The 23445-nt window shown below is 39.4% G+C and overlaps 2 protein-coding genes across 2 annotated transcripts in view; both read right to left on the bottom strand.

The window, feature by feature from the left end:
* LOC137298485 (titin-like) overlaps positions 1-23445 on the bottom strand; it is a 446086-nt gene that overhangs the window by 218198 nt on the left and 204443 nt on the right. Inside the window, exons 115-119 of the mRNA XM_067830773.1 lie at positions 13427-13578; positions 11222-11403; positions 10961-11108; positions 10166-10581; positions 2112-2390 (exon numbers count right to left, since the gene is read on the bottom strand). Coding sequence (XP_067686874.1) covers positions 2112-2390; positions 10166-10581; positions 10961-11108; positions 11222-11403; positions 13427-13578 — 1177 coding nt within the window. The remainder of the gene's footprint in view (positions 1-2111; positions 2391-10165; positions 10582-10960; positions 11109-11221; positions 11404-13426; positions 13579-23445) is intronic.
* LOC137297756 (titin homolog) lies at positions 13756-23403 on the bottom strand. Its single transcript, XM_067829696.1, has 3 exons — positions 23365-23403; positions 14746-22935; positions 13756-13842 (listed from the first exon to the last, which is right to left on the bottom strand). The coding sequence occupies exons 1-3, from the start codon at positions 23401-23403 to the stop codon at positions 13756-13758; spliced, it is 8316 nt and encodes a 2771-aa protein (XP_067685797.1).

The raw sequence follows: 23445 nt of genomic DNA, 5'->3' as shown, positions 1-23445 counted from the left end.
CTACACCTGCTTGCTGATTTGAGGCCTGGCCATCCATGGCCTGTAATATATCTAGTTACCATTCTTCATTAATTAATCTCATCTCCACCTGTTTCACCTCAGCTGAACCACTAAAAAAACATGTATCAATTCAGCAGATGTGAGAAACTAAACACTGACTTGACCTTCACGGAAGTAACAACCGATAAAATACTGACAGGACTGCCAAACATTCTTACATTCTGTTTGACAGGTGGGGGAGTAAGGTGGACAGATTGAACGGCTGCCAATTTTATCTTATCAGCTTGACAGCCAGTGTAATCATTTCAGGGGTCATGTTGCTTGTTTTATTGCCACTGGATCAAATACTTGCTGATCAGGAGTAAAAAACATGTGGGGATATATTTATTTGAAGAAATAGATCTAGATCTAATAGTTTAATCAATACGAACTTATAAAAACTGACACTTTAATAAATAAGAATACAACAATGTCAACATTGCAGACTGGTGAAAATGTGATCATGATTTGACTGGGAACTGAAGACTTTTATGGGTATGTTTTGTCAGTGGTAAAAGGAAATTCTTGTCTATTGGTGAGGGGTATTTTGTGACGATTGCTTTCAGTAGATGATTAATGGTTGAACTATGACCATAGCTGGTTCAGTGAGTTTACAACACCATTGTCATGAGAGCTCCTAATGTTTATATTCCGAGAAGGCGGTTTCTGCCATGTAAGGCATATTTCCTTCCTTGGCTTTACAAAGGCAACTTGAATTACAACTTGATACTAGTATCAGCTTTTGTATATCTTATCAATCAGGATAGAGCAAACTATTTGTGAGAGTTCTTCACTTACGTAGCTCAATGGGGTGTCAGTGTAAATGCCATACAAACATACGGAATGTAAATTCAGCTATGATTTCTTATTTGTATGAATATTGTTTGAAATATTGAAACTTATGGGCCACAGAAATGTGATACATTAATACAAGAAAATAACCAGTTTTGATAATTGAACAAAACAGACTTCTTTGGGTATAATTTAATGAACAGATCACACATCTGCAAGTGATGACATCAGGTGTTTGTGATAAATGTAACCCACAAATTAAAGTCAGTTATGAAGGTGAAAACATTCTCTCTTTCCTGTAAAAGATCAGAAAAACAAATATTCAATTTTGTCTGACCTCACCAATAGATCTAATTGTTACCTGATATCATATAAATACATTTTTTACTTATGATACCACCCCTTAATGGCACACCTTATAGAGAATGTATGAATTACATACATTGTGAACACACTGACACAAGTATTCAAGTTGTCTGGTGGCTGTTATATCTCGCTAAACCTGTCATGCCAATGTGTGTGCAGTCTAACGTTGCTTGTGTTGGCCGTTGTTGAACCATATTGTAAGGGTTTTCAGGATACTTATTGAATTACGTTTCTGTGAACATACTGCACTGTGCACTGCTGTTTGACTAAGGATGTGCTGTACCCTTGTTATCTGCTCTACAATATTTTGTCTTCCATACTGTATGATCACCATCCTTGCATACCTTCAGGCAAGGTTTACACTTTCTCAGCTGTCACGCTTAAAGTGTCATTGATTTATTCATGAGATATTTTGTCAATGTTATCTTAATCCTAAAACATTTGTTAGTTCTCATATGCCCAATTCAATAGTACTACAGCTATATGACCTATTACAGCTACATGACCAAAACAAAGAATGAACATAGGACCAGGAAATCCAGTGACTGATATCATGGGCAACAATCCACACAATAAAGGTAGAATCACACATTTCATTTAGTCTCATCACTCAAACATTCTGCCCACTACAGACGAATTTAACACAAAATCCCCTACAAAAGCACATCTATAAATATGAATTATTATATATGTATCATAAAAGTATGATGAAACATTAATAAAACGCTAATTAAGTTCATAAGTTCCATATAACAATATACTCAAACATGCACACTCATCTACTTCAAGCAAAACAACATGCATGATGAAAAATGGTTGATGATTTTATGAGGAACGCCTTATTCATATGTATCAGATGTGTAATGTTATATCAACACTGTCCGATCTATTAGATAATAACATTGTTATCTTACACTGGACTAATACGTCTATATCGGCTTGGTCCCATCCAGCACCATTCTCAATGGACAATGTATATACAGCCGTGTCAAACGTCGTTGGAAGCGAAATGGTCAAGGTTGCACTGGTGGGTGTTGATGCTACTTGTAGTCTGTCATCAACAGCCAATGGTCGACCATCAACTGACCATCTGATGGAAGGGGTGGGGATACCTTCTATACTACAGGGAATATGGATTATCTCCCCTGTTGTTACCTCTACTGCAGATGGCGCCATTATTATGCGAGCTGGTACTGCAAGGGTTAATAATAATAAAAAAACTAATATTTCATTTTTTTGCAATACTATAATGGTTGTCAGTGGATCCAGAAAAGGATAGTAAGAAGAGAATTCAAAGTGGTCAGTGCTAGATGTGGAGATCATGTGATGTTTTCATACCAAACCAGTTTGACGTTTCACAACAAATGTTAATTTCTAATTTGATATCATTTGTTAGCTATGAATATGTTATAATAAACACCTTCGCATCTGCTTAAAAGCAGACTTCCATATATTTTCTGCAAAAGTATGCTGAACAAAATCCTCTTTAAAAAATATAAAATATTAAAATATAAATCTATCAAAGTGAAGTGATAAACTGGTCTGGATTTATTGCAAAGGTAAGTAAGTGTAGCATGATTGTGACATTATGTGAATAAGTATAGTGAACATGATGACAATGAGTAAAAAGAGTGAATACAATCGCTCGTGCCTGTGATTTCCCCGAAAATCATTTTAAAATGCTGTGACTAACTTATCAAAGACTAGATGTGTTTATTTCACCTCTGCCTTGCAGGGGGGAAAAAACCCCAAAAAACCCAAAAAAACAACATCTCTCTATGTTGCCCAGACACCTTCACACTCAGCAGTGAGGCTGTGCTATCACTGCTCTCAGTTGTCCATTATCAGATACTCACTTTTAGATCATAATATCAATGCAAATATTTAAGACAGATGGTTAAACATTCAGTGGCGCACAATCCTTCACTGGAGTTAAGTGATGAAGAAGAATTTGGAACAGGCTTCCTGTTGCTATTTGTCCTGTGGAAGATGTCTTTTCTTGGTAAATATTTGACTGGCGATTTCTAAGCTTCTATTCAAGGTTGGATAACAATCCTTTCTTTACTTCTATGTTTATCTGTCATCTTGGTAAATCTGACAGGTTGGCAGCACCTGCTTCAAAATCATTAGAGACAGGTCTTGCAGAAAGTACATCAGAATATCACCAGGACAGAAGAGAAAAGGGGTTAATTGTAGTTTGTCTCACAGTCCATGAACCACATTATTTTCCCTACTGCCAAGCCCTTCTAGTCTGTCTCACAGTCCATGAACCACATTATTTTCCCTACTACCAAGCCCTTCTAGTCTGTCTCACAGTCCATGAACCACATTATTTTCCCTACTGCCAAGCCCTTCTAGTCTGTCTCACAGTCCATGAACCACATTATTTTCCCTACTGCCAAGCCCTTCTAGTCTGTCTCACAGTCCATGAACCACATTATTTTCCCTACTGCCAAGCCCTTCTAGTCTGTCTCACAGTCCATGAACCACATTATTTTCCCTACTGCCAAGCCCTTCTAGTCTGTCTCACAGTCCATGAACCACATTATTTTCCCTACTGCCAAGCCCTTCTAGTCTGTCTCACAGTCCATGAACCACATTATTTTCCCTACTGCCAAGCCCTTCTAGTCTGTCTCACAGTCCATGAACCACATTATTTTCCCTACTGCCAAGCCCTTCTAGTCTGTCTCACAGTCCATGAACCACATTATTTTCCCTACTGCCAAGCCCTTCTAGTCTGTCTCACAGTCCATGAACCACATTATTTTCCCTACTGCCAAGCCCTTCTAGTCTGTCTCACAGTCCATGAACCACATTATTTTCCCTACTGCCAAGCCCTTCTAGTCTGTCTCACAGTCCATGAACCACATTATTTTCCCTACTGCCAAGCCCTTCTAGTCTGTCTCACAGTCCATGAACCACATTATTTTCCCTACTGCCAAGCCCTTCTAGTCTGTCTCACAGTCCATGAACCACATTATTTTCCCTACTGCCAAGCCCTTCTAGTCTGTCTCACAGTCCATGAACCACATTATTTTCCCTACTGCCAAGCCCTTCTAGTCTGTCTCACAGTCCATGAACCACATTATTTTCCCTACTGCCAAGCCCTTCTAGTCTGTCTCACAGTCCATGAACCACATTATTTTCCCTACTGCCAAGCCCTTCTAGTCTGTCTCACAGTCCATGAACCACATTATTTTCCCTACTGCCAAGCCCTTCTAGTCTGTCTCACAGTCCATGAACCACATTATTTTCCCTACTGCCAAGCCCTTCTAGTCTGTCTCACAGTCCATGAACCACATTATTTTCCCTACTGCCAAGCCCTTCTAGTCTGTCTCACAGTCCATGAACCACATTATTTTCCCTACTGCCAAGCCCTTCTAGTCTGTCTCACAGTCCATGAACCACATTATTTTCCCTACTGCCAAGCCCTTCTAGTCTGTCTCACAGTCCATGAACCACATTATTTTCCCTACTGCCAAGCCCTTCTAGTCTGTCTCACAGTCCATGAACCACATTATTTTCCCTACTGCCAAGCCCTTCTAGTCTGTCTCACAGTCCATGAACCACATTATTTTCCCTACTGCCAAGCCCTTCTAGTCTGTCTCACAGTCCATGAACCACATTATTTTCCCTACTGCCAAGCCCTTCTAGTCTGTCTCACAGTCCATGAACCACATTATTTTCCCTACTGCCAAGCCCTTCTAGTCTGTCTCACAGTCCATGAACCACATTATTTTCCCTACTGCCAAGCCCTTCTAGTCTGTCTCACAGTCCATGAACCACATTATTTTCCCTACTACCAAGCCCTTCTAGTCTGTCTCACAGTCCATGAACCACATTATTTTCCCTACTGCCAAGCCCTTCTAGTCTGTCTCACAGTCCATGAACCACATTATTTTCCCTACTGCCAAGCCCTTCTAGTCTGTCTCACAGTCCATGAACCACATTATTTTCCCTACTACCAAGCCCTTCTAGTCTGTCTCACAGTCCATGAACCACATTATTTTCCCTACTGCCAAGCCCTTCTAGTCTGTCTCACAGTCCATGAACCACATTATTTTCCCTACTGCCAAGCCCTTCTAGTCTGTCTCACAGTCCATGAACCACATTATTTTCCCTACTGCCAAGCCCTTCTAGTCTGTCTCACAGTCCATGAACCACATTATTTTCCCTACTGCCAAGCCCTTCTAGTCTGTCTCACAGTCCATGAACCACATTATTTTCCCTACTGACCTCTCTGGAATGCTAAAGCCAAGAATGAAGCAAGTCTAGATTTCTTCAGGTTCTGAATCTCCCAACTCACTGAGGCTCACTTTCAATTACTTCAGTTTGTTACTATAAAAATTATACCTATTCAGGGACTAAGCATTAGTCTAGGTTCATTGCAGTACCTCTTTATACCACACTGAACACCTACATAACAAAATATGGAACCTACATTTGAAACTTGTCACTAATCAATTTATTCCTTTACAAATTTTCAAATGAAGCTTTTTCAATATTATGCCAAGAGTCACATTTTCATGTATGGATTTTGTCATAATTATAATTTAGCCAAAATACTATTACATATAGTATTACATATCCCCTGAAATGTCTGAAATCAAATTAGTGAAAAAATGTCAGCTTGTTGCTTATGTTTCAGATTAAGGAACTGTACATAACAGAACCAATAACATAAAATTCACTAATGACATTAAATTAAGGCATAACTTTGTAATGTACTCTCTTGTCAGTTTTTTGGGGTGTTTTACGCGTTTTTTTTTAAAAAGTAGAATTATGGCATATAAATCCTAAACAACGAAGGAACTATACATACCAGAACATAAACAACATTCCACTTAAGCCATACAGAATTTCTAATTCACTATTTTATCTTTCAGTGAAGGCTCAGGATGACTTTCCATTTATATTTATGCCTCAGAAGAGACAGTGTTTAAAGCATGCATGCATGTCTGTAGATCAGGAGTGTAACTAAAGGTAAAACAATAAAGAAGGCTATCCACCTTTAGCTTCACTCTAAGAAAATATTACCCAAGTGGAACAGTGATACTAAAGGTTAGAGACAGCTATGTAAAGGCTATAAAGGGTTAATGATGTATGAAGGGTTAACAAGTAACCATGGCAAAAAACTACATGAATACCTCACAATAATACCAGATATTTGTGTCAAAGGTTTCTGTCAGTTTGCACACTGGGGTTAAATGGCTTTTATGTTCATCGATAAGTATTTAATGATTGGTTTGTGAACACACCCTTGAGCCCTGTCAATTATTCCCTAATGGGATGTTTTTTTATCAAGCCGGCCAGATGTCATTTAACCCTTTAAGTTCTGTATTCAGTGATGATGACACACTGATAATGAACTTTGAATGAAAGTAGAAAATGATATACATATACCTTTCTCGTGAGGTTTATAGAATACCAGAAATTTCTTCCTGATTGAAGGTAATGTCTAATTAATCAATAGCGTATGCGATGGTATGACACTGAGAGGGTTAATATCTGACTCACTGGGTGGTTGACATTGCTGTCATAGTTTTATTTTGTAAAGAACACAAATGCATTTACTATGTTTCATTGGATAAGGACAGGTAAATTATTTCTGTTTGTATGGTTGTAAGAAACTAAAATATAAGAATATAGAAATGTTGTGTTCGTTTGAAAATAAATGTCATTAAGTGTTGATTGCTCATAAATAAACCTTGTTATTACTTTTGTTTTCAGGAAAATAACCTCAAACAGCCATTTTATTATGTTATTTTAAAACATATTTTTCGCAATCATATTGAACAAGAATGTTTTGAAGCAAAAATTACTTGGTTTGGCCAAAATAGTTTTAAAGTCCCACATACTGATCTAAAGACCCTGGGTTAGGCATGATAAACAAAATTTGAAATATAAATTATTACCATATGCCTTTTCATGTATCATCACATTATCTATTAATCATTTTTTTCTTAAATTATAAAATACAACTCAATTAATTCTTTTTAAAATATTTCTCACAAACTCCTAACAATGAATTCTGACAGTTGATGATTTAAAAAAAAAAGAGAAAAAATATTATTATGATAGTGCTTCTGAATCAAAGAATGAAAGTGAATAAGAAAAACTAAATCCATGTTGTTTGTGCGCAGTCAGATTCTCACAAACCAAGGGATACAGCCCATTGCACCATTCAACACGCTTGGGATACAACTTATAAATAATTCAAGTACAACAGGTTTCTGTTTCTTAGGACTCACTACCTGTGGGTTAGTTTCAAAAGCCACTGCAATTCATATTTTCTTCTTATCATGCTGACTCATGTCTATTTCTCAAAACAAAAAATCATCACCTTGTAAGTTAAATTTCTACATTTTCAGTCGTAAAGATCAATTTTTACTTTTAACATTCTATCTTATAGAACAAGTAAGTAAATATTGGAAACGTAACACCAGTGGTTAAGAGCCTCAAAATGTACACATATTATTACACTACAGGAGATTTTTTTCTGTATATGATAACGTATATCAGTGTACATATCAGTGTTGATTGACAAGTGTGATGTTATCACCAAATGACTGGGTGAATGTTTCACAAGAACACAGTAGGCAGTGTGTATTTGTCACTGTGTACTCATCAGTTTGAGTGGATCATATAGGGATAAATTTTATAATTATTGTCTTTGTGGCTGAATAATTTGAGCTGGCAAATTTTTTTTAGATAATTTACACAATTGAATCAAGAAACAGCTGGGATATCTGTATTCATTAGATTGGTGTTTTTTTACAAAGTAACATTTCTACAAACATTCTGCTGTTAAAACTGAAGATGGGAATACAGCAGGCATATTTCACCTGTACATTCAATTTGTTTCTAAAGGTACGTGAATTGCACAATTCAGTTTATTGTGAGGCATTCATTTTGCATTACAATGAAAGAAAATGTCTTTTTTCACATACACAAAAAATGTGTTTTTACAAATGTAATTACAAACTCAACCAAATAAAAACAGCTCATGCAAAACTGACAAAATATTTTCTTTCTTGTAATATATTCTGTTTTCAAACAGAAAAGCAGCTACATAGAGGCTAGGTGATATTAAACACTACAGGGAAGGCACAACCTGTTAAATAGTTTATTGAGAAAATGTGAATACATCAGGCAGGGGGAGACAACTCCCCTAATATCACAATCACGAGAATCAATGAAGGATGGTACACATTCAAGCATGCAGATGGTTACATTCAAGCAGAGATCAAATCGGTATCAGTAAGGCAATAAGTACAAAATATACTCAAAAGAAATGTTTATGAATATTCATGAAGATATTTTTTGAGCAGTGAAGGCCACAAACATTACCCAGAATATTCACAATCAAACTATTATTTGTTCAGTAGACCTACTTGACAATGAAAATGATTAAATAAATATACTGTTTGTTTTTTGTTAAAAATACTGTTGTTGTTTTTCAACCAATTTGTATTCAGTTATATTATGCAAGTGGCAGATACAACTTTACAGACCTGGATACAAATTGTAAAATATATATTTACTTATATTATTATATCCAACATATTTTAAAGAATACTTAGACATATTGCCTGATTGAAGATACTGAAGATGGCTTGTGATGTAATAAAGGCACTGAACACATTGGTAACACTATTCAATTTACACAAACATACATAAAAAAGCACATTAAACTCTTGTATTGACAACCAAGATGTCTGACAAACTGTCTTCCAACTGTTCATTTACTTGGTACAATAAATAGTAAAAGCTATGAAATTGTTAACACATATGATGGGTGAGTTATGGGGGAAGGATAATGAATATGATAGATAGATATGATAATAATGATATACATGTATTCATGATGGGGCTACAGATATATGATGATACGATCAAGCAGAAATGGACCCACTGCAATTATCAACTTTAATTACACATGACTAATTATTTTTCAAGCACATGCATATCACTTTAATTACCAAATCATACTTATCACTAAATCACACAAATCATGTAATCTACCAAATAATATGCAGTAAACGCATAAGACTATTAAAGCATATTCTTTAATTACATATACTTTATAAAGGTCATATCAAAAGAGCAGCCGTCTGCTCCTAAATTTGAAATGATATAATTAAGATGAAAAGCTGACAGCAACATGAACCATTGCCATATAACAAATAGTGACATAAAATTAATAATTTTGTCTGCCAAAAAACTTTAATCACTAAAGATAATTAACATCAAATATATCTGATAAATAAAAAACTATTTTATACAAGTCTGTTTCATTCCATTTCTACTGTACATAATATGTTGTGTCAACCATAGAATACCTGTTTTAGCCAAATATTGGCAAGAATGAGATATCTCTCAAGTTTTGTTCAAATAATTAATTTTGATAGAAACTTCAGAAAAGCATTCAACATTCATTAACAATGCAAATGTTTGCAATAAAACAAGAAACATACATCAAAAATTGAAACATATATTTTAAGTCTATATACGTTTCATTAGTCATGCTTGATATTTCCTAATCAATATCATGCAATCAACACAATGCATTCAATTCCACATTTGTATATAGCCATGCATAGATATTCTGTAGCCATAACAGCTAGCCTCAACCTTTCATGCCCTGAACAGATATCCTCAAAAGGGTAAATTATCAGTCTAAAACTGAAAAGGTTTGGTCATAATGCACTCAAAAAACAAGAAACTATAACACAATGAACTAATTTGCTGAACTTTCACTGAACATTGAAAACATTCTACACAACAATTAACTTTGTTGTGGAGGGACAAACCATGGAATTCAAACATGCAGGTTTGTTAGGATGATACTGACTGGAACACACCATGCTGTTGTTGAGAACGCGACACAACGTGTACAAAACTGTGGGGGTTAAATGCAGAACAGTCATCAACATGCTATAAGTCAGAACGAGAACATCAAACAGACCTTCGGGAATGATCTTTGCTGATGTCGAGTCATCACCAGCCACGTTGGAAGCTTTACACGTGTATGTCTTTTCCGTGTCCTCAAGAGTAACGTCCTTGACCTCTAAGATGTAGTTATCATCTCTGGAGGTGATCTTATATTTGGGACTGTCCTTAAGTATGACTGTGTCGGACATCCATATGACCTCGGGTTTAGGGAGGCCAGTGATGGTACACTCAAGGTGAGCAGTGTCCTTCACCTTCACTGTTACATCTGAGAGAGGCTTGGTGACTTTTGGTTCCTCAACATGGACAAGGACCTCAGCACTGCATGAAGCAACACCCTTTTCATTGACAGCTTTAACTGTGTAGTCACCTTCATCATCCAAAGTGCACTTGTCAAAGGTCAAGGTCACATTTTCTTCAACGTATTCAATCCTGTAATGAAACAAATTTCTCCTTCATAAAGCATATAAAATGAACTGAAATGATTGGCATAGTAGCTAACACAATTATTTTCCGACAGTTTGCAATGAAATATTGTTGCCCAACAATTTGTTGACAGTATCATTATGTACATATCAAGCAGTCCAATCCAAGAATGAAATACTGTCTTCCAGAAACGTTGCAGTAAAAAAGTCTTTAACTAATGTAAAACACATTGTAAGGCAAGAATTTCATGGAAGACAATTTCATGAATATCCTTTGTGATTTTATTGAGTTTGTCCAGCTGTTCACCTACAGTTCTGATCAAATAAATAATCTCTATTAATTCACATTATGTCAAGTGCCACCATAAACATCCCAGGATTCTTACTTGTATTTGTCAGCCTTGAGTTCCTCATTGTCATGGAACCACGTAACTTCTGGGCGTGGAATGCCTGTGACTTGACACTTGAGGGTGACAGTTGTGTCTAGTTCTGCTTCCGTGTCTGTCAGTGGTGTGATGAAGGAAGGAGCTTCGCCTAAACAATAAAGACATTAAATAACTTTCTTTTCTAAACCAATCAGTCATATGCATGTACAATTTACAATAAAACTATTTTACAAACATAATGCTGTGAAGTAATACACTGACCAGCTGGGTTGACCAGTAGTTCAGCAGTTGTTGTGGCCTTGCCAGCAGTGTTGATGGCAACACAGGAATAATCTGCTTCATCGTCGACGGTGGAATCCCTGATGGTGAGAGTGTAGGTGTTGTCTTCAAGCTTCTCAACTGTCACACGCTCATCAAACTGGATCTCCACGTCATCACGATACCTGCATAAAATCATGGATAAACATGGATAAACTGTTGTACTAACATCAGTTTTAAACTCATAAGCACAACAAAAATATTTTGGATTGTCTTCTCTATGAACTTATTCTGCTTGAAGGTATCTGAAAGTCCAGAATCAAATACGCTTCAAACAGCAAGACAAAACTAACATACAGTTTTTTGTTGATACAGCCATCAAAAGTGAAATAAGAATGCAGTCAGGGTTGATTTGAGATTAAATTCCTGAACTGGTAAACAATAGATACAAAAATGACTTTTGAAATCATTTCATATAAATGCTATCCAAATATCACTTCATAATGATAAAATACAACAAATCTGGTTAAGATATATAATAGAACTAAATGAGTTGGGTTTCATGAGTTGCTATTACCATCAGTCTAGTTAAAAAAAAGTTGTCAATTTAATGTCTGAGAAAAGCAGTTCTCAGATGTTTATCATGTTTCTGAAGCACAGCTAGTGAGTGAGTATAGTTTTACACAGCTTTTAGCAATATTCAAGCAATATCACAATGGGGGACACAAGAAATGGGCTTCACACATAGTAACCATGCAGTGGATTGAACCCCCATCTTTCGCATGTTGGGCAATCACTTCAACCACCAGGCTACCTCACCGCCACAGGAATGAAAACATGATATGAGTGAACAGAATTTGAACCAACAGCAGAGCCTTAGACATCTGGGCCATCTGTCGTCTGTCTAAATGTGGTAGAGTTGTGTATATAGTGATTATGTTTTATCATTCAGCTGTTTTACTTTAGTATGCTCAAAATAATGTCATTTGTATATTTCAGGCAATACAGTAAGTAATTACCATTTGGTGTATCAATTTCAGGTATATGAACCAGTCAGCATTACTGATTTATAATAATTAAATCTCTCATTTCAGGCTGCGTAAGATATTTCAGCAGTTGTAAGTAAAGTAATATCATTAACGCTCATTTCTTTTGTTAAGTTATTTCATTGGGCAAGTCCATTTCACTGTCGGGTAGTACAGCTAGCAATCAAAGTGTAAGCTTGGATATTTCAGTCATTGGCTGGTTTTGAATTAGGTGTCCTACATCCCGACCCTTTGTTTCCACATGCTTTTTTCTTATCACTTGCACATGGACATTTGGATCATACAGACTCTCCGAAAAGTGTATTAAAAGGGTTAGTAATCATTATGTATTTTATGCTATTGTAATGTATAAAGTGCTACATGTAAATATATCTATGTCAGATTAATATTATGTCTCAACATGTCACATATACTCTGTGTGTGTGTGTGTGTGTGTGTATGAGTTGAGTGAATGTGTATAAGAAAGGCCATATTTGATCATATGTGTGGTGTGGTTTTTTGTTGATGTGGTAGTAAATTGTATTGTTTATCAGTGAACTGATAATGGTGTATATGAAATATATAGATATGTAAATAGTATTTATGGTATGTTTTATATCATAAACAGGTCGATACCAGATATTATTGGTCAGACGCCAGGACAACACCCCCTTGGGAATCATAGGGTATACATGTTTATATCTACCTAGTATACATATAATTATACATATTTTTATGGCATTCCAATTAATTAAGTATAATATCAGGCACGTGATAATGCCATATTCCTATTGCATGTGTAACTGAAACTGCAATGATTATGATGTGCTAAGTTTATATTTGTATCACTTATGACTGTGTAAAGTGTTGCTTTTATATGTCACCTTGTGAGAGTATGTCAGCTTGAGTCAGCTTGTGAGAATTGCACTCTTATTTTTTCCATTCATTGTTGCAGGGTGTCAGTTTGTCATCAATTTTACTCGACCAATAAACAGTTCTCACACCCTAGCCTGTGTCACTGTGAATGAATTCGCAAGACCATATTGATGGCTGTAACATAAAGATGACCAAACCTTACAACAAACCATTTATAGTACAAAGTGTTGCCAAGGGTCAAGTATCATTTGATTTATAAAACTGTCAACGACAGACATTCATTAGAATATTTCCAGTCAAGACCTACCATCGGAGTTCTGGTTCAGGAGTCCCTGTGACCTTGATGGTCAAGGTCACTGTTGTTCCTTCTGTGACCTCCTGGTGCTGGAGTTCCTGCAGGAACTTGGGTGCAAGAGTGATCTCAACGCTGATATCCTCCACTGTGGTCCTGTCTTCCACCTAAGGATACATACACACGGGTGATAATGTGGGGATATGGAATTTGTAAGAGGACTGATGTGATCAACACACAGGACAAGACTGACAGAAAATGTCATACTCAGAACAGAAAGCATTTGATGATGATGGAATAACATGAATGATGGTGTATATTCCACATTTCATTTTCACAGCACATCAAGGGAATGTGGAGATGGGTCTATCGTTGGTACTTGTGCTGAACCAGGAAAACAGGTATGGCAACAACAAACCAAGGATTGGGATCTGAAGTTAAGAGCAGGGACAGGATGCAACAATTGCACCCATGGTACTTGGAAGGAGATGAAACCTGTTCCATATTCTTAGAGGAATGTTTAACCTGTACTAGGCCAGACCAGTTAAATGCCAATATATAACCTATAGAAAATCATTACCTTCCCCTATGCAATTCTGCATTTATACTGTCCATTTAGTATACAAAGACCCAAACACTGGATTCAAAATTGAACAAATGGGAAACATTATTAGTTTTCTGGCCAATGTAACATGCACACCATGTAAGCAAAATAAATGGAATATGTGAAGCTGACTACCACACTGACTCCCGACACCTGGATATATAGTGATACAGCATGGACAACACAAGACAATACAGATGAACACAACAGAGTAAGAAATATGGTGGAAGACAACAGTCCTCCCTCATCTATGACAACAATGATATACACAATATTCATCAAACAACTACTTCACAATAGTGAATTCCACTGGATACAAAACACATTACAACATCATAAAGATATCTTGAAATATTACTGACAATTTTTTAAACTAGACCCTTAACATTGCAGTTTGGATTTATCAAATGTTTTTTAAAGAAACAAATGACACTCAGATACATAATATGTGTGCAAGGGCATATACAATTCAGTGGGGTATCAGTTAGGGGTTGAATTAAATCGATATATAGATATGTGATAATGACAAAAGCAAGTAGGTTGGGTCTAAGTCCTATTTCAGGAAGGTGATTACATGTGATAGTGCGAACCAGGATATATAAGGAAGGCAAGAATGACAGTTTTAAGATAGCTGGCATATTCTAGTAAGTATGAATTGAAATTATCACATTGTTGCTCATGGTGGTATTACCCACAATAATATCTGTCCAGCCTGTGCAATACAACCCACCTCTCTAAAGGCATATGTTTCCTCCACAGGTTCTGAAGACACCAATTGTTCTGTTAAAGTAATCTCCCCTTTGACATCTTCCACTACAGGGCTCTCAGCAACAGTAAAATCAACAGTCTCTTCCTCCATGGAGGTGGCTTCAAGAGTATCAAGTTCTTTCTTTAACTTAGGTTCATCATCTCTAATGATGAGTTCAGCCTCAACTTCCTCAACTTCAGGTTTCTCCTCAATGACAAGTTCAGCCTCAACTTTCTCTACTTCAGGCTTCTCCTCAATGACAAGTTCAGCCTCAACTTTCTCTACTTCAGGCTTCTCCTCAATGACAAGTTCAGCCTCAGCTTCTTCAATTTCAGGTTTCTCCTCAATGACAAGTTCAGCCTCAACTTCCTTCACTTGAGGCTTCTCCTCAAGGAAAAGTTCGGCCTCAACTTCCTCCACTTGAGGCTTCTCCTCAAGGACAAGTTTGGCCTCAACTTCCTCCACTTGAGGCTTCTCCTCACTGACAAGTTCAGCCTCAACTTCCTCTACTTCAGGTTTTTCCTCAATGACAAGTTCAGCCTCAACTTCCTCCATTAGAGGCTTTTCCTCAATGACAAGTTCAGCCTCAGCCTCCTCTACTTCAGGCTTCTCCTCAATGACAAGTTCAGCCTCAGCTTCTTCAATTTCAGGTTTCTCCTCAATGACAAGTTCAGCCTCAACTTCCTCCACTTGAGGCTTCTCCTCAATGACAAGTTCAGCCTCAACTTCCTCTACTTCAGGCTTCTTCTCAATGACAAGTTCAGCCTCAGCTTTCTCTACTTCAGGCTTCTCCTCAATGACAAGTTCAGCCTCAGCTTCTTCAATTTCAGGTTTCTCCTCAATGACAAGTTCAGCCTCAACTTCCTCCACTTCAGGCTTTTCCTCAATGACAAGTTCAGCCTCAACTTCCTCCATTAGAGGCTTTTCCTCAATGACAAGTTCAGCCTCAACCTCCTCTACTTCAGGCTTCTCCTCAATGACAAGTTCAGCCTCAGCTTCTTCAATTTCAGGTTTCTCCTCAATGATAAGTTCAGCCTCAACTTCCTCCACTTGAGGCTTCTCCTCAATGACAAGTTCGGCCTCAACTTCCTCTACTTCAGGTTTTTCCTCAATGACAAGTTCAGCCTCAACCTCCTCTACTTCAGGCTTTTCCTCAATGACAAGTTCAGCCTCAGCTTCTTCAATTTCAGGTTTCTCCTCAATGACAACTTCAGCCTCAACTTCCTCCACTTCAGGCTTTTCCTCAATGACAAGTTCAGCCTCAACTTCCTCTACTTCAGGCTTCTTCTCAATAACAAGTTCAGCCTCAGCTTTCTCTACTTCAGGTTTCTCCTCAATGATAAGTTCAGCCTCAACTTCCTCCACTTGAGGCTTCTCTTCAATGACAAGTTCGGCCTCAACTTCCTCTACTTCAGGCTTTTCCTCAATGACAAGTTCAGCCTCAGCTTCTTCAATTTCAGGTTTCTCCTCAATGACAAGTTCAGCCTCAACCTCCTCCACTTCAGGCTTTTCCTCAATGACAAGTTCAGCCTCAACCTCCTCTACTTCAGGTTTCTCCTCAAGGACAAGTTCAGCCTCAACCTCCTCCACTTCAGGCTTTTCCTCAATGACAAGTTCAGCCTGAACTTCCTCTACTTCAGGCTTCTCCTCAATGACAAGTTCAGCCTCAACCTCCTCTACTTCAGGTTTCTCCTCAATGACAAGTTCAGCCTCAACCTCCTCTACTTCAGGTTTCTCCTCAATGACAAGTTCAGCCTCAACTTTCTCTACTTCAGGTTTCTCCTCAACGACAAGTTCAGCCTCAACTTCTTCTACTTCAGGCTTCTCCTCAATGATAAGTTCAGCCTCAGATTCTTCAATTTCAGGTTTCTCTTCAATGGCAAGTTCAGCCTCAACCTCCTCCACTTCAGGCTTTTCCTCAATGACAAGTTCAGCCTCAACTTCCTCTACTTCCGGCTTTTCCTCAATGACAAGTTCAGCCTCAGCTTCTTCAATTTCAGGTTTCTCCTCAATGACAAGTTCAGCCTCAATTTCCTCTACTTCTGGTTTCTCCTCAATGACAAGTTCAGCCTCAACCTCCTCTACTTCAGGTTTCTCCTCAACGACAAGTTCAGCCTCAACCTCCTCTACTTCTGGCTTCTCCTCGATGACAAGTTCAGCCTCAACTTCCTCCATTTTAGGCTTCTCCTCAATGACAAGTTCAGCCTCAACCTCCTCTACTTCAGGTTTCTCCTCAACAACAAGTTCAGCCTCAACTTCTTCTACTTCAGGCTTCTCCTCAATGACAAGTTCAGCCTCAACTTCTTCAATTTCAGGTTTCTCTTCAATGGCAAGTTCAGCCTTGGCTTCCTCTACTTCAGGCTTCTCCTCAATGACAAGTTCAGCCTCAGCTTCTTCAATTTCAGGTTTCTCCTCAATGGCAAGTTCAGCCTCAACCTCCTCCACACCAGGTTTCTCCTCAATGACAAGTTCAGCTTCAACCTCCTCTACTTCAGGTTTCTCCACAATGACAAGTTCAGCCTCAGCTTCTTCAATTTCAGGTTTCTCCTCAATGACAAGTTCAGCCTCAACCTCCTCTACTTCAGGTTTCTCCTCAATCACAAGTTCAGCCTCAGCTTCCTCTACTTCAGGCTTCTCCTCAATGACAAGTTCAGCTTCAACCTCCTCCACTTCAGGTTTCTCCTCAATGACAAGTTCAGCCTCAACTTCCTCTACTTCAGGCTTTTCCTCAATGACAAGTTCAGCCTCAACCTCCTCAACTTCAGGTTTCTCCTCAATGACAAGTTCAGCCTCAACTTTCTCTACTCCAGGCTTCTCCTCCATGACAAGTTCAGCCTCAACTTCCTCTACTTCAGGCTTCTCCTCAATGACAAGTTCAGCCTCAGCTTCTTCAATTTCAGGTTTCTCTTCAATGACAAGTTCAGCCTCAGCTTCCTCTACTTCAGGCTTCTCCTCAATGACAAGTTCAGCCTCAACTTTCTCTACTTCAGGCTTCTCCTCAATGACAAGTTCAGCCTCAACTTTCTCTACTTCAGGCTTCTCCTCAATGACAAGTGCAGCCTCAGCTTCTTCAATTTCAGGTTTCCCCTCAATGACAAGTTCAGCCTCAACTTCCTCCACTTCAGGCCTTTCCTCAATGACAAGTTTAGCCTCAACCTCCTCCACTTCAGGCTTTTCCTCAATGACAAGTTCAGCCTCAACTTTCTCTACTTCAGGTTTCTCCTCAATGACAAGTTCAGCCTCAGCTTCTTCAATTTCAGGTTTCTCCTCAATGACAAGTTCAGCCTCAACTTCCTCTACTTCAGGCTTTTCCTCAATAACAAGTTCAGTCTTAACTTTCTCTACTTCAGGCTTCTCCTCAATGACAAGTGCAGCCTCAGCTTCTTCAATTTCAGGTTTCCCCTCAATGACAAGTTCAGCCTCAACTTCCTCCACTTCAGGCCTTTCCTCAATGACAAGTTTAGCCTCAACCTCCTCCACTTCAGGCTTTTCCTCAATGACAAGTTCAGCCTCAACTTTCTCTACTTCAGGTTTCTCCTCAATGACAAGTTCAGCCTCAGCTTCTTCAATTTCAGGTTTCTCCTCAATGACAAGTTCAGCCTCAACTTCCTCTACTTCAGGCTTTTCCTCAATAACAAGTTCAGTCTTAACTTCCTCCACTTGGGGCTTCTCCTCAATTAGAAGTTCAGTCTTCACTTCCTCAACAACAGTTGTCTCTTCCTTCACTGAAATTTCAGCCTCAACTTCCTCAACTATAGGCTTTTCATCCTCCACAATAATTTCACCTTTAACTTCCTTGACTACTGGTTTCTCTTCCTCTACAGTGATTTCAGCCTCAACTTCCTCAACCACTGGTTTTATGTCCTCAACAACAATTTCAGCTTCAACTTCCTCAACTACTGGTTTCTCTTCCTCTACAGTGATTTCAGCCTCAACTTCCTCAACCACTGGTTTTATGTCCTCAACAACAATTTCAGCTTCAACTTCCTCAACTACTGGTTTCTCTTCCTCTACAGTGATTTCAGCCTCAACTTCCTCAACCACTGGTTTTATGTCCTCAACAACAATTTCGGCTTCAACTTCCTCAACTACTGGTTTCTCTTCCTCTACAGTGATTTCAGCCTCAACTTCCTCAACCACTGGTTTTATGTCCTCAACAACAATTTCAGCTTCAACTTCCTCAACAACTGTCTTCTCTTCCTCTAATGAGATTTCAGCCTCAACTTCCTCAACCACTGGTTTTATGTCCTCAACAACAATTTCAGCTTCAACTTCCTCAACAACTGTCTTCTCTTCCTCTAATGAGATTTCAGCTTCAACTTCCTCAACCACTGGTTTTATGTCCTCAACAACAATTTCAGATTTCACTTCCTCAACTACAGGTTTCTCTTCCTCTAATGAGATTTCAGCCTGAACTTCCTCAACCACTGGTTTTATGTCCTCAACAACAATTTCAGCTTCAACTTCCTCGAGTACTGGTTCCTCTTCCTCTACAGACATTTCAGCTCCAACTTCCTCAACCACTGGTTTTATGTCATCAACAACAATTTCGGCTTCAACTTCTTCCACTACTGGTTTCTCTTTCTCAACAGAGATTTCAGCTTCAATTTCCTCAACCACTGGTTTTATGTCCTCTACAACAATTTCAGATTCAATTTCCTCGACTACTGTTTTCTCTTCCTCAACTGAAATGTCAATTTCCTCAACCACTAGTTTTTCTTCCCTTATCACAATTTCTGCCTCAATTTCCTCAACAACTGGTTCCTCCTTATGAACTGATATTTCAGCCTTAACTTCCTCAACCATGGGTTTCTCCTCCTCAATGGAGATTTCAGCCTGAACTTCCTCAACTACTGGTTTCTCCTCCTCCTCAATGGAGATTTCGGACTGAACTTCCTCAACCACTGGTTTCTCCTCCTCCTCAATGGAGATTTCAGCTACTACTTCCTCAACTACTGGTTTCTCCTCCTCCTCAATGGAGATTTCGGACTGAACTTCCTCAACCACTGGTTTCTCCTCCTCCTCAATGGAGATTTCAGCTACTACTTCTTCAACAATTGGTTTCTCCTCCTCCTCAATGGAGATTTCAGCTTGAATTTCTTCGATAACTGGTTTCTCCTCCTCAATGGAGATTTCGGCTTGAACATCCTCAACAATTGGTTTCTCCTCTTCCTCAATAGAGATTTCGGCCTGAACTTCCTCAACCACTGGTCTCTCCTCTTCCTCAATGGAGATTTCAGCTTCCTCAACCATGGGTTTCTCCTCCTCCTCAATGGAGATTTCGGCTTGAATGTCCTCAACAATTGGTTTCTCCTCCTCCTCAATGGAGATTTCAGCTTGAATTTCCTCAACCATTGGTTTCTCCTCTTCCTCAATGGAGATTTCGGCTTGAACTTCCTCAACAATTGGTTTCCCCTCTTCCTCAATAGAGATTTCAGCTTCAACTTCCTCAACAACTGGTTTCTCCTCCTCTTCAAAGGAGATTTTGGCTTCAACTTCCTCAACAATCGGTTTCTCCTCCTCCTCAATGGAGATTTCAGCTTCAACTTCCTCAACAATCGGTTTCTCCTCCTCCTCAATAGAGATTTCAGCCTGAACTACCTCAGCCACTGGTTTCTCCTCCTCCTCAATGGCGATTTCTGCTTCAACTTCCTCAACCACTGGTTTCTCCTCTTCCTCAATTGAGATTTCGGCCTGAACTTCCTCAATTACTGGTTTCTCCTCCTCCTCCTCCTCAATGGAGATTTCAGCTTCAACTTCCTCAACCATGGGTTTCTCCTCCTCCTGAATGGCGATTTCAGCTTCAACTTCCTCAATTACTGGTTTCTCCTCCTCAATGGAGATTTCGGCTTCAATTTCCTTAACCACTGGTTTCTCCTCTTCCTCAATGGAGATTTCGGCCTGAACTTCCTCAACCACTGGTTTCTCCTCTTCCTTAATGGAGATTTCGGCTTCAACTTCCTCAACAATTGGTTTCTCCTCTTCCTCAATGGAGATTTCGGCTTCAACTTCCTTAACAATTGGTTTCTCCTCCTCCTCAATGGAGATTTCAGCTTCAACTTCCTCAACTACTGGTTTCTCCTCTTCCTCAATGGAGATTTCAGCCTGAACTTCCTCAACCACTGGTTTCTCCTCCTCCTCAATGGAGATTTCGGCTTCAACTTCCTTAACAATTGGTTTCTCCTCTTCCTCAATGGAGATTTCAGCCTTAACTTCCTCAACCACTGGTTTCTCCTCCTCCTCAATGGAGATTTCGGCTTCAACATCCTCAACCATGGGTTTCTGCTCCTCCTCAATGGAGATTTCAGCTTGAACTTCCTCAATTACTGCTTTCTCCTCCTCCTCAATGGAGATTTCGGCTTCAACGTCCTCAACCATGGGTTTCTCCTCCTCCTTAATGGAGATTTCAGCTTGAACTTCCTCAACGATGGGTTTCTCCTCCTCCTCAATGGAGATTTCGGCCTGAACTTCCTCAACCACTGGTTTCTCCTCTTCCTCAATGGAGATTTCGGCCTGAACTTCCTCAACCACTGGTTTCTCCTCCTCCTCAATGGCGATTTCAGCTTCAACTTCCTCAACCATGGGTTTCTCCTCCTCCTTAATGGAGATTTCGGCCTGAACTTCCTCAACCATGGGTTTCTCCTCCTCCTCAATGGAGATTTCAGCTTGAACTTCCTCAACCACTGGTTTCTCCTCCTCCTCAATGGAGATTTCAGCTTCAACTTCCTCAGCGACTGGTTTCTCCTCCTCCTCAATTGAGATTTCGGCCTGAACTTTCTCAACCACTGGTTTCTCCTCCTCCTCAATGGCGATTTCAGCTTGAACTTCCTCAACCATGGGTTTCTCCTCTTCCTCAATGGAGATTTCGGCCTGAACTTTCTCAACCACTGGTTTCTCCTCCTCAATGGCGATTTCAGCTTCAACTTCCTCAACCATGGGTTTCTCCTCTTCCTCAATGGAGATTTCGGCCTGAACTTCCTCAACCACTGGTTTCTCCTCCTCCTTAATGGAGATTTCGTCCTGAACTTCCTCAACCATTGGTTTCTCCTCCTCCTCAATGGAGATTTCAGCTTGAACTTCCTCAACAACTGGTTTCTCCTCCTCCTCAATGGAGATTTCAGCTTCAACTTCCTCAGCCACTGGTTTCTCCTCCTCCTCAATGGAGATTTCGGCCTGAACTTTCTCAACCACTGGTTTCTCCTCCTCCTCAATGGAGATTTCAGCTTCAACTTCCTCAACCACTGGTTTCTCCTCTTCCTCAATGGAGATTTCGGCCTGAACTTCCTCAACCACTGGTTTCTCCTCCTCCTTAATGGAGATTTCGGCCTGAACTTCCTCAACCACTGGTTTCTCCTCCTCCTCAATGGAGATTTCGGCCTGAACTTCCTCAACCACTGGTTTCTCCTCCTCCTCAATGGAGATTTCAGCTTGAACTTCCTCAACCATGGGTTTCTCCTCCTCCTCAATGGAGATTTCAGCTTCAACTTCCTCAACCATGGGTTTCTCCTCTTCCTCAATGGAGATTTCGGCCTGAACTTCCTCAACCACTGGTTTCTCCTCCTCCTCAATGGAGATTTCAGCTTCAACTTCCTCAACCATGGGTTTCTCCTCTTCCTCAATGGAGATTTCGGCCTGAACTTCCTCAATCACTGGTTTCTCCTCCTCCTTAATGGAGATTTCGGCCTGAACTTCCTCAACCACTGGTTTCTCCTCCTCCTCAATGGAGATTTCGGCCTGAACTTCCTCAACCACTGGTTTCTCCTCCTCCTCAATGGAGATTTCAGCTTGAACTTCCTCAACCATGGGTTTCTCCTCCTCCTCAATTGAGATTTCAGCTACAACTTCTTCAACAATTGGTTTCTCCTCCTCCTCAATGGAAATTTCAGCTTGAACTTCCTCAATTACTGGTTTCTCCTCCTCCTCAATGGAGATTTCGGCCTGAACTTCCTCGATAATTGGTTTCTCCTCCTCTTCAATGGTGAGTTCAGTTTCAACTTTCTTAACAGTTGCTTTCTCCTCCTCAATGGAGATTTCGGCTTCAACTTCCTCAACCACTGGTTTCTCCTCTTCTTCAATGGAGATTTTGGCTTGAACTTCCTCTTCTTCAACGACTGGTTGTTCTTTTTGGATATGGATTTCTTCCAAAGTGGTTTCCGATTCTTCTTCAATCTCCTATAGTAGAATGTGAGTTTGATACGATGCATCTCATCACTACCAGTTGCTCATTCACTATGTCGTGTTTGGACAATTTTAGATAGAGAGCAAGTGAACGGCAAAGCATAGGTATCATGTCTTGCCAACAACCATGCAAGTATGGCAAACCACTAAACACAGGTTAACAGGCAACACAGTGGATCACATTCAAAGGGAGCATCTACCCTCAAGAAAATACGAAAATACAGAAAGACATGAATGTTTTTCTGCAGGTATATAGTTCTGAAAAATCCTTTGACAGTCGTGTCATATAATACTAGTACAGGAGTGAACTGAAGAAACCCATGCATTAAACTAAAACTGATTTAAACCCTCTAATATTTCCTTGAACAACAAATGGACATATCTCTGCATTGAGGGTCAATTGAATCCCTATGGTTCATCTACTTGCACCCCCTTCCAGTATTCTGGGACATACGGACACATAATAATGCAATATTTCAGAGTGAGTGAGTCAGACTGGTTTTA

Source organism: Haliotis asinina, chromosome 10 (assembly GCF_037392515.1).
Source record: "Haliotis asinina isolate JCU_RB_2024 chromosome 10, JCU_Hal_asi_v2, whole genome shotgun sequence".
Taxonomy (NCBI): domain Eukaryota; kingdom Metazoa; phylum Mollusca; class Gastropoda; order Lepetellida; family Haliotidae; genus Haliotis; species Haliotis asinina.
The sequence above is the reverse complement of the archived record's forward strand: the minus strand, read 5'-3'. Positions and strand labels throughout refer to the sequence as shown.

Bases quoted from the DNA above. Each gene is read 5' to 3' on its own strand.
- LOC137297756 (XM_067829696.1), bottom strand. From the start codon at position 23,403: ATGTGTCCGTATGTCCCAGAATACTGGAAGGGGGTGCAA. The intron at 22,936-23,364 runs GTAGATGAACCA...ATTCTACTATAG, and splicing joins AATACTGGAAGGGGGTGCAA to GAGATTGAAGAAGAATCGGA. The intron at 13,843-14,745 runs GTGGGTTGTATT...TCTTAACTTCAG, and splicing joins AAACATATGCCTTTAGAGAG to ATCCCAATCCTTGGTTTGTT.